This window comes from Haliotis cracherodii, unplaced genomic scaffold, assembly GCF_022045235.1.
Source record: "Haliotis cracherodii isolate W230 unplaced genomic scaffold, xgHalCrac1.p SCAF_6, whole genome shotgun sequence".
NCBI classification, from domain to species: domain Eukaryota; kingdom Metazoa; phylum Mollusca; class Gastropoda; order Lepetellida; family Haliotidae; genus Haliotis; species Haliotis cracherodii.
This window is the reverse complement of record NW_027266319.1, coordinates 63,201,210-63,213,534: the sequence shown is the minus strand read 5'-3', so window position 1 is coordinate 63,213,534 and position 12,325 is coordinate 63,201,210. Positions and strand designations below refer to the sequence as shown.

At 42.0% G+C, this 12,325-nt stretch overlaps 2 protein-coding genes across 3 annotated transcripts in view; one reads left to right on the top strand and one right to left on the bottom strand.

Moving 5' to 3' along the window:
* The window catches only part of LOC139445725 (aminoacylase-1-like), a 28,112-nt gene extending 19,279 nt beyond the window's left edge, over positions 1-8,833 (top strand). Inside the window, exons 11-16 of the mRNA XM_071226930.1 lie at positions 39-102; positions 2,033-2,075; positions 2,643-2,749; positions 5,266-5,345; positions 7,001-7,061; positions 8,241-8,833. Coding sequence (XP_071083031.1) covers positions 39-102; positions 2,033-2,075; positions 2,643-2,749; positions 5,266-5,345; positions 7,001-7,061; positions 8,241-8,408 — 523 coding nt within the window. The 3' untranslated portion in view covers positions 8,409-8,833. The remainder of the gene's footprint in view (positions 1-38; positions 103-2,032; positions 2,076-2,642; positions 2,750-5,265; positions 5,346-7,000; positions 7,062-8,240) is intronic.
* The window catches only part of LOC139444756 (orexin receptor type 2-like), a 149,320-nt gene that overhangs the window by 34,732 nt on the left and 102,263 nt on the right, over positions 1-12,325 (bottom strand). The gene's annotated exons all lie outside the window — the stretch shown is intronic.

Genomic DNA, 12,325 nt, shown 5'->3' with positions numbered 1-12,325 from the left:
CGGCAATTGTTTTTTCATTTGTGTCAGTTTTGTTGCAGGCTGAACTCGGACCCAAGTTTGACCATCGGGGATGTGACCACTCTGAATCTGACCATCATTAAGGTTGGTACCTGTGATGAAGTGTACAACATGGCCGGCCCTCTTGTCTCCCAGTGTTTCAAGTCTTGCCCTGTGTTTGTCACCAGAACACCAGTAGTGAAGGTAGAGGACACGCTGTGAGGATGGTCAGTAGTGGAGGGAATTGTATCTTGTAAGAATGGTAGGTAGGTGGAATAGTATCAAGTCATTTGAGTGTAATAGTATAGGTATAGGAATCTAGGAGGACAGGTATCTAGGAGGACAGGTATCTAGGTAGAATGGTATCAAGGTAGAATGGCATCTAGGTAGAATGGCATCTAGGTAGAATGGCATCTCTGTAGAATGGCATCTCTGTAGAATGGCATCTAGGTAGAATGGCATCTCTGTAGAATGGCATCTAGGTAGAACGGCATCTTGGTAGAAACCACAATGGCATCAAGGCATCTCTGTAGAATGGCATCAACTAGAATGGTATCTATGCATCTCTGTAGAATGGCATCAACCAGAATGGTATCTACAAATCCTGCTCAGTGTATTGCACCTTTAGAATACAGTACCACAACTTCTCATGAACTCGCGACCTTCGAATTGTTAGCCCAACAAATTCCAAGACAGTTTCCTGTAGCCAAACCATTTGACATGAAGCTACTTCACCCTACTAACTCGACTTTGTTTGACAAGAACAAAAGGCAACTGAAAATGTGAAAACAAAATAATCAAGGAGTGCATGTATTTGTGTCTTCGGCTCCCATGTTTGAAAATGTAGTAGAAAGGGGGCGATACCCTAAGACCCCTTCCACTAGGGCTGGGACGAGTCCAAATTTATAACCCGGCTACCCACCCCTCTATTACCTGACCCAACCCGGGTACCCACTGTAGGTCTCAAGAGATGCAAAATGTCTGATTGGAATTTTTTTTTTACCACAGTTTTTTGCAAAATGTATTTAGATACATGTATTAAACTATCTGGTCATGGATAAATTGAAGTTGACTTAAGTTATATCTTCTTTCAACCATATGAAAAGTCAGAACGAAATGCCAACATCTGTGACTTGTAGTGTAACCATAGAGTTCCAGATAATTTTTGTCATTACACTATATTTCACATGACTAACCACGGGTCCGGGTACTCCTGTGGGTACCCGGGTCCTACTCAGTACCCACCCGTCCCGGGTACCCGAGTTACCGATCCCAGCCCTACCTTTCACGTCTCATAAACCCTCGCATTCAATACAAATCTAATTGATTTATTGCAAAAGACCTCCTACAGTAGATATAGATAGTGTTCGACCCTCGACGTTTATTCTATGTGTGCAACATCAATAAATAAATACCTATGAATCTGCAATAATGCATAATAATGAAAACTATGGAATTGAAAAGATAAAATCTGCATATTAGTTCCATTTACAATCCATTTTTCCTCATAAAACATAATTTGAAGACTCAACATTGCGGGACTAATTCTATAACATTGCATGTAGAGATGAGAGGAGCTTATGCACACTCGACAACCCCTGCTCACAGGGTATTGTTTTCCCAGTGTATTTGGCAACACAATATCACAAATTATGTCATAAAGATAGGCGACCCGTGAAGATCCGGGGTAGAATAGATCTTCAGCAACCCATGCTTGCCGTAAAAGGCGACTATGCTTGTTGTAAAAGGCGACAAACGGGATCGGGTGGTCAGGCTCGCTGACTTGGTTGATGCATGTCATCAATCTCAATTGCGTGGATCGATGCTCATGATATTAATCACTGGATTGTCTGGTCGAGACTCGATTATTTACAGACCGCCGTCATATAGCCGGAATATTGCTGAGCGCGGCATTAAACAACAAACCAACCAACCATAAAGATAGGAAAAGCCCTAGAAATGAAGGTATTCCATGAGGATGGTATCTAGGGAGAAGGTTACACAGGAAGAATGGCTTTGTGTTCTTTTTGTTCAGGGAGGCGTACAGCACAATGTTGTCCCTGCAGAGCTGTTTGCAAGTAAGTCAGGTTTTTGAATATATGATGGAAAAGTTAACATGTAAACAGATACTTGATTGATGTGACACAGTATGTCATTCAGTGAGGTGAGGTGAAATTAACGTCGCCTCCAAGATTACTGCACTTATATAGCGACGTGCATGTACGTGTGTGTGTTTGTGTGGCTGCTTGTACTAGTTCGGACGGATGCCGATTTATAGTGCTAGCTCACTGAGATACCATGCCGCAGTTTAACATGTTTAACAGTTTCATATACCTACTCCGAGCCGACCAGTCCTTGTTTTAGCCCCTTAATGCTGAGCACCAGACAGGGTAACAACAAGTACCATCTTTTAACGTCTTTTGGTATGACGCGGCCGGGGATCGAACCCCAGACCTTCCGCTCTTCGGGCGGACGCTCTACCACTAGACCACGGAGGCAGTTTGTGTCATTCAGTGAAATGCATCTACCTCTGTCGATGGACTTTTGATGCCAGGTCAAACTAGAAGTTTAACAGTAATTCTGGGATGTTACCAGGCGTAACGATTAATTCCGCATTTGACATGTCTTGTACTTGGACTGTTAAGGTTTTGACATCCGTATACCTCCTCACGTGGATCTGCCCGAGTTTGAGAAGGAGCTGGGGAGATGGTGTCGGGAGGCAGGAGACGACGTAACCCTAGAGTTTGATCAGGTCCGTATGTCAACACCCTGTAGAGTAAGTGAGTGAGTTGGCTTTAACGCCGCTTTTAACAGTGTTCCAGTTATATCACGGCGTGTCAGCTTAATGTGGGAGGAAAGCCCGAAGTAATGCAGGTTTCAGACATTTACCACTTTGGTCAAACCCACGAGCTCAGGTGTAGTGCTGACAAACCTAGAAACATAATTGAGGCGAACTGGGATTTGAACCCACAATCGTAGGTTTCTGGCGTGCCCAAGGGACGCAACTCTGCAAGGCCAAATTGTGGTGCCTCAGACTGAGCCATCCATGCTCCCACACCCGGTAGAGGAGCCCAGAAGTTGATGTGTTCAGTCCTATTTCAACTACTCCTTACAGTGACAGAATTCACAAAGGTGATTTATAATTGAAGATTTTGTGTTTTACTATGTATGAGGGAAACTTGGAAATGACATGTACCTGGAAACTGCATTGCATGAATTGGATTTTTACATTGTACGTGTATGTTGATAATTTAATACTCCCAGTTTGTTTTGAATTTACTGTTTCTCAAATACATGAACCAAAGATAAGAAAGAAAGGTCCCTTTCATCGACTATTGACCCTTGTTGGCAAATCCTAGATGTAATCTTGTGCTAGAATCCACCCATCCTTGAGTATCCAGTATATTATATCTCCATTCTCAAAGGCTAAGGCTAAAAAATAAAATATCCTAGGTTCTCAGGCACTGCCACATCATCACAAAGTCTGCTGCACATTTTGTTTTGATTTCCTTAAAAAAACACTAAAAAACTAAAACATCTCAGTCTTGAACACACGACCCTGCAGTGAAATGCAACTATACTTAAAAGCAATGCGATCCAGTATGTAGTGCAGTTACTTCCCTTTACTATGCATCTCGTGTTATGGTAATGGCGGCCAGAGGAGTTTCTGTGCTTGTTTTGCTGATTGCAAATCAATGAAAACATGAAATTTAAAATAAAACATCACTAGACACGATGATTTACAAATTCAACAATATTTGTGTACTGTATGCCAGACAATGTTTCAAACACAGAGATTAAGATTACATTATATTTGTCTCGTAAAATAAGCCAGAAATAGCAATCAGCTGTTCACACATTTTCTCTCCGATCTATGGGTGATTTAGTTTAAAACAGACTTAATGTCATGGCCAATATTATAACTGAAAAGAAATTTCACTACAGTGATAGGAAGACAGAAGACTTTGTATCTCTAACGACTAATGTTCGTTTCAAGACGAGTTCATGGTGAGTTGATGTGATTTGCCGATCAGTTCATACACGATTTCGCCAAAATTATTGTAAACAAAATTGAATAAAATCTTGGAGAAAATGTAAGTAAAGATGCACAATTTTAACTAGATCGTCACTAGCAGAAGTTATTGTAAACATTATTATGATTATTGAATGGAATTTTGACTTAAGTCAATAAAATATTTTGCAAACATTAGTCCAGATAAACAATGAACAATTTTTTTTATTACTAGATATTATAATAATAGGATTGAATTGTGCACTTCAGTTCAGATTTATTGACTGGTATTTCCAGTGTTATGTTAATGTTTTCTGAGATGGGGGGAAACATCGTGTCATTGGAAAACTTGAGTTTATTAAAAATGTTAGTAAATTTTGGGAGCCATGCTTTACAGCGCTATATTTAAGCGCACAATAACGAGGGAACACTGAACGTAACAACTTGTAATGTGTGTGAAACGTCGTACTAAAATACGCTATTTGAAGGGGGCATGGCCTAAATGCAAATGTCTGATTTGGATTTTAAATTTTCCGGACCCCTGAACTTGTATACTTCAGTTTGGATTTGTTGACATGCTTCTTCTGGTGTTGTGTGCTCATGACAATGTCTTTGCTCATTGTGTGCGTGTATTGTGAACACAATGGCAGTCAAGTGATAGTCAAATACTGTATTCCAGTATTTTACTCATCAAGGAATACATTTATGTAGGGAGGCCCTTTCCCAGGTAGATTGTACACAACTGTTTATTTGGTTACATACTAGTTTAAAAAACAAAAAATAATGCCTGCCTGCACTATATTTTCAAAAACAATTGCTGGAGAACCAATTTTATTTCTTTAAGCCCTAGATACAGGCATTATGCAGTGTGGTCGATATTTCGCCAACCAATCGAGCAACGGCAAGACGGAAACCACCAAGTCCATGGACAAATGATTATATCACACAAGCAGCAATATTTCTTCTGCTATATGCCACAAGCTTAGTCCATCAATGTCCACATACTGTCCAAATACGGTACTGCTTCGCTATCAGGCAATGGTTCTTATCAATTTCCTGCACAGATTATAAGTATCATATGACTTTAGTGAGTTACACACAACCTCATTTTCATTACCTGACTAAAACTAGACACGTTGGTATTACGCAGCAATGTAGCCATATGTATTCGTGGGTGATAAACATATTTAAAGCTACCTGTCAAGTACTGATGATTATTTGGGATCATTTTTCCATTGCTTCATGTTTCCTTTCAGAAATGTGACTCTCCGCACAAAGTCCCCCTGGATTCCAGCAACCCCTGGTGGACTGCCTTCATGTCCGCCTGCCAGTCTCTGTGAGTTACGACACCGCCCAATCTCATTAAGATCAGATCTTAGTTTTCGCTACCGCTAAACAAAGATCTGAGGACATCCGATTAGAGGTCACGTCAGAACGACCTTTCGTTAATTTTGACCGACCAATGAAATGACTGACAAGAAATCGACATTAGCCAATCTGAAGGCAGCTTTCTCGAGCTTTACAACTCTAGTTTCAAACTGGCGACTACGTTTCGAAACATATTTTGACGTATTCTCGATTAAATTTTTTCAAACTGATAAGAAGAACATTCTGGAATGGCTTTTTGATGGCCTAGATTGTATGGATATAATCATAAAACCCGTAACTGTCGTTCGGAATACCCTCTGTTAAATATTTTGTAGTTGCATGATCAGAAAACACATTCCAACTGTCACTTTCATGATCTGGTAAGCGAGGCTCTGATTGGTTGGATGAAAGGTGGTTCTGACGTGACCCGTAATGGGATGTCCTCAGATCTTTGTTTAGCGATAGCGAGAACTAAGATCTGATTTTAATGAGATTGCAACACAGCCTCTTTGGTCTAGTGGTAGAGCGTCCGCCCGGAGAGCGGAAGGTCTGGGGTTCAATCCCCGACCGTGTCATGCCAAAAGACGTTAAAAGATGGTACTTGTTGTTACCATGTCTGGCGCTAGGCATAAAGGAGCTAAAACAAGGACTGGTCGGCTCAGAGTCCGTATACTGTGTCCGAGTGAGGTATTCATGTTAAACTGCGGCATGGTATCTCAGTGGGCTAGCACTATAAAATGGGCATTAGTCCAGACTAGTACAAGCAGCCACACACACAGGTGCATACATGTCTCAATATCAGTGCAATAATCTTGGACGCGACGATAAAAGCAATTTCACCTCGCCTCAACTGTGAGTTACGATATAGGCATGACAACAGTTTTCATCACCGTCTTCATCATTCACCCAGGGATATTCCTCGGCCCAAAAGGTCCCCATGCTTTTAAGATCAGGCCAAACAGAGGATTGGATGGTCACAATGTGTGACCAATGTGGTTGTGTCATCACACACAACCTCTTTACTTATGTTGCCAAATTTCCCTGTTGGAAATTATTGTTGTGGTGCTGACCCCACTCACTGGATTATATTTGTCTGTTGTGAGTCGTGACCATGAAAATCAACACAACAAGGATCTAGATGTCTAGTCTGTAACACGATTTTGATTGCATAGGACTATGCACAGACTCGTTTGCCAGTCAAAATGTAACTCAAGCCTATTTCGGCAAGGGTGGAAAGTGGACTTTTATAGTCAGTTAATGCCCTTGACTCAGGAAGATGTGAGAAGTATAGGAGCCCATACAAGGATGTGGAGGTGGGATGGATGCAATCCAGAAGTAGTGAGTGAGTGAGTTGGGTTTAACGCCGCTTTTAACAGTATTCCAGTTATATCACAGCGTGTCAGCTCAATGTGGGCGGAAACCCCAAAGTGATGCAGGTGTCAGACGTTTACCACTTCGGTGAAACCCATGAGCATGGGTATGGTGCTGACAAACCTAGAAACATAATCGGGGCAAACTGGGATTCGAACCCAGAGCTCTTATTAGAGCGAGGCCCTTATTACGTCGAATACGGTATATCGATAACCATGTTCCCCAGATAGCATCTCTGCTGGTATGTTGTAGGTCAATGGAGGTGAAGACTGAAGTTTTCCCTGGTGCCACCGACAGCCGTTTATTGAGAGAGGTTTGTGTGATCATCCTAGATGAGTTGTATATAGAGACTCTCTGACATTTGATAGCAAAGATATTAATACAAAGTTAACTGACTTGAGATGATTCAGGTAGAGAATGGGTCTTCAGCAATCCATGCTTGTCGTAAGAGGCTACTAACGGGATCGGGTGGTCAGGCTTGCAATTGGGATCGATGACATGCATCAACCAAGTCAGCAAGCCTGACTACCCGATCCCGTAAGTCGCCTTTTACGACAAGCATAGACACCTTTTACGACAAGCATGGGTTGCTGAAGACCTATTCTACCCCGGATCTTTACGGGTCAAGGGATACTGTTAATGATACCAGATCATGGCACAATGTGACAACTAATATTTATCACTGTAACTATCAAATTTTATGTGTCGAACCTCATGATCATCATCACACACAATGGTCATCACAAAGGCTACTACACATAATCCTGGTCATCACAAAGGCTACTACACATAATCCTGGTCATCACAAAGGCTACTTCACATAATCCTGGTCATCACAAAGGCTACTACACATAATCCTGGTCATCACAAAGGCTACTACACATAATCCTGGTCATCACAAAGGCTACTACACATAATCCTGGTCATCACAAAGGCTACTACACATAATCCTGGTCATCACAAAGGCTACTACACATAATCCTGGTATCACAAAGGCTACTACACATAATCCTGGTCATCACAAAGGCTACTACACATAATCCTGGTCATCACAAAGGCTACTACACATAATCCTGGTCATCACAAAGGTTACTTCACATAATCCTGGTCATCACAAAGGCTACTACACATAATCCTGGTCATCACAAAGGCTACTACACATAATCCTGGTCATCACAAAGGCTACTACACATAATCCTGGTCATCACAAAGTCTACTACACATAATCCTGGTATCACAAAGGCTACTACACATAATCCTGGTCATCACAAAGGCTACTACACATAATCCTGGTATCACAAAGGCTACTACACATAATCCTGGTCATCACAAAGGCTACTACACATAATCCTGGTCATCACAAAGGCTACTACACATAATCCTGGTCATCACATTTATACCAGTCATCAATATGTCTGTCACATTTTAAAACCATCTCCATTGTTTGGGGTCACCCTAGAATAACACCTGACAACTTGTACCCCCTTTCCAGTGTGGCATCCCCGCCCTGGGCTTCTCCCCCATGAACCACACCCCCATCTTGCTGCATGACCACAACGAGTTCCTCAACGAGAAGGTGTTCCTGCGCGGCATCGACATCTACTACGAGATCATCCCTGCCCTCGCCAACGTCTCAGGTTCCTGCCATTTGACACTATAACTGATCTCGTGTTAGTGGAACTGCCTGGTATAGAGTATAGAGTGACAGTCCGTTTGCCGCCCCGTTGACAACATATCAACGTCAGGACCTCAATGTCATCTGTCGTCTATGACAAACTTGATATGCAGCATATACTTTTCCAGGATCCCTGTAAGATGGGACTGTTTTTGTATTGATATAATTACTGTAAATCTTGAAATTAATGTGAGCGTGAATTAAATGCGAAAAATGCAAGTGGTCTTTGTTCGCATTAATGAAACTTCGCGTTTATGTCTTCCAAATAAGACTGCGCACTTTGGATAGCAGAAATACCGACTTATATATATTCACAACCACAGGTTATTGAGCAGCAGTTGTAACAAGTATATAACAATATCATTTAAAGAATAGGAATTACACACTAGGCATCCAGTGAGTTATCACTGCTGGGGTCTACCCACTCGTGTCAAACTAGGCATCATTGACGACACTGATTTTGAGTTCAGCAGTCGTATCAATTTGGAGACACATTAATTTCAAGATTTACAGTAACCAGTGCCTTTTTGACACATCTACAGCACGAAGATTATTGACATCTCAGATTATTTTTCAATGGGCCTCCTCCTTGTCCTGGGGATTTTTTAACGCACATTTCAGTCAAAGGTCAAGGTTATTGGATCAAAGAGTTTTATCTTTAAAATTTTATATTTATCTTCAAAAGTGGTACATATCTTATTTTGGATGGTGCCCTGCTTGGAAACATTTTGAGTCAAGAAAAGTCAAAGGTCAAGATCAACAGGTTTTTGTAAAATATGGCTGCATCATTGTCAGTTTCTGAGGCAAGTCTATTAGGGGTCAAGGTCATCTTTGAGGTCATTGAGAAACATGGCTTATCATTCATTGCCAGTTACTACTACGTATTCCATCCTGCATTTGTACAATCCAGAGACTTGGTAATTATTGGATCTTAAGAAATTATCTTAGGTGAAGGTCAATGAGTAATGTTCTCAGACAAAAAAAATACATGGTGGTTGGTTAAGATGTTAGGGACCTGTGAAGATCCGGGGTAGAATAGATCTTCAGCAACATATTGCTGAGTGCGGTGTTAAACAACAAACAAGGAAAGAAATAAGATGTTAGGTTTCATATTTAACACCTCTCTCAGCAATATTTCAGCAATAGGAGCTTGGAAGAAATGTCAGTGAAGAAGCTGCTTAGCATGTACTTGAAAACACCTCTGATAATTCCTTTTTTTAACATTTTGTTCCTTTTGTTTTCAACCAGAAAAAAGTGCAATAGTTTTTTATCCTATATATGTATGTATTCCTAATCAGATGTCGTTTGATTGTCATTCTAGAAGTTGGCAAATAAGTATGAAAAACGCACAACTCTATGGATGACAACTTCTGGTTTATTGTGACGTTTCTTACACTTTTATCAAGCTGGAGTGATAACAACCAAGTGATGATTTTGTTTCTTACTTGAGAACTAATTAGGGTAGGGGATGTCGATGACTAGGATGCTGTTGTACAAAGTGATCTTAGCACTAAGGTGATCGTAATGCCTACACCTAGACTTACGACAGTTTGGGTTGGGTGTTTTGTACAACGGCACCCTTGTGTTGTATGTCAGCCTTTGTGGAGTTGTACAGATCCTGTGTCCATCCAAAATACATTTTGTCATATTGATGTAACATTATATTTATCAGTCAAAGGTCAGGGTCTGCATTCAGATATTTTGTCCATTTCTGATGCATGTCTAGTAGAGGTCAAGGTCATCTTTGAGGTCATTGAGAAACATGGTTGTATAAGTCATTGCCAGTTACTACTGCGTATTCCATCCTGCATTATGTTACTCAGTCTATGGTGCCTCCTATACAATGGCGTCCAAGGAACTGGAACTGAAATTGTTCATGTCTTTATTGTTATCAATCTTGTGAATAAAAGTTGAACTTATGCATGAATGACTCTCTCTATTGTGCTTATCATCCAGTTCTCACAAGGGTGTCTGTGGGAATCCCAGGTTAGAATTGGTCCCAAGAAACCTATGCTGGTCGTAGGAGGCAACTTTAAAGGATAGAGTGATCAGGCTCGATGACTTGGTTGAAGGTGTCACATCCTGCCCTGGATTGTTGCTCATAGCATAGGTTTCCCAGGTGCTAGGTATCCTTTTCCCACAATACTATGTTAGTGCTGAGACTACAAGTTGAGGAAGAGGGATGGGGTCACCTAGTCGTCATAGGTGCCACAATTCACTCAGCGGAGTTGTGTCTCTTTGACATGCCAGGATCTTCTTATCATGGGTTTAAATCCCAGCTTTAAATTTGTCCTCAGTCTTGTTACTTAGCAACATACCAGTGCTTATGGGTACCAACATACTAGTGCTTGTGGTAGAAACATACTGGTGCTTTTGGTACCAACATACTGGTGCTTGTGGTAGCAACATACTGGTGCTTTTGGGTACCAACATACCAGTGCTTGTGGGTACCAACATACTGGTGCTTGTGGGTACCAACATACCAGTGCTTGTGGGTGCCAACATAACGGTGCTTGTGGGTACCAACATACCGGTTCTTGTGGGTAGCAACATACAGGTGCTTGTGGGTACCAACATACTGGTGCTTGTGGGTACCAACATACTGGTGCTTGTGGGTGCCAACATACTGGTGCTTGTGGGTGCCAACATACTGGTGCTTGTGGGTACCAACATACTGGTGCTTGTGGGTACCAACATACTGGTGCTTGAGGGTGCCAAAATACTGGTGCTTGTGGGTACCAACATACTGGTGCTTGTGGGTGCCAACATACTGGTGCTTGTGGGTGCCAACATACTGGTGCTTGTGGGTGCCAACATACTGGTGCTTGTGGGTGCCAAAATACTGGTGCTTGTGGGTACCAACATACTGGTGCTTGTGGTAGAAACATACTGGTTCTTGTGGGTACCAACATACTGGTGCTTGTGGGTACCAACATACCAGTGCTTGTGGGTACCAACATACCGGTTCTTGTGGGTACCAACATACCAGTTCTTGTGGGTACCAACATAACGGTGCTTGTGGGTACCAACATACTGGTGCTTGTGGGTACCAACATACCGGTTCTTGTGGGTATCAACATACAGGTGCTTTTGGGTACCAACATACCGGTTCTTGTGGGTACCAACATACTGGTGCTTGTGGGTATCAACATACCGGTTCTTGTGGGTGCCAACATAACAGTGCTTGTGGGTACCAACATACTGGTGCTTGTGGGTATCAACATACCGGTTCTTGTGGGTATCAACATACTGGTGCTTGTGGTAGAAACATACTGGTGCTTGTGGGTGCCAACATACCGGTGCTTGTGGGTGCCAACATAACGGTGCTTGTGGGTACCAACATACCGGTGCTTGTGGGTACCAACATACAGGTGCTTGTGGGTACCAACATACTGGTGCTTGTGGGTATCAACATACTGGTGCTTGTGGTATCAACATACTGGTGCTTGTGGTATCAACATACTAGTGCTTGTGGGTATCAACATACCGGTTCTTGTGGGTATCAACATACTGGTGCTTGTGGTATCAACATACTGGTGCTTGTGGGTATCAACATACTTGTTCTTGTGGGTATCAACATACCATTGCTTGTGGGTATCAACATACTTGTTCTTGTGGGTATCAACATACTTGTGCTTGTGGGTACCAACATACTTGTGCTTGTGGGTACCAACATACTGGTTCTTGTGGGTATCAACATACCGGTTCTTGTGGGTACCAACATACCGGTTCTTGTGGATTTCACCCATTGATTAACTCTGATGATTCATTCAAGGATGAGTCTGCGCTGCATCACAGTTGACTGTTCTTTTGTCTTTGTTCATTGGACCCGTGAAGATTCCGGGGTAGAATAGGTCTTCGGCAACCCATGCTTGCCGTAAAAGGTGACTCTGCTTGTCGTA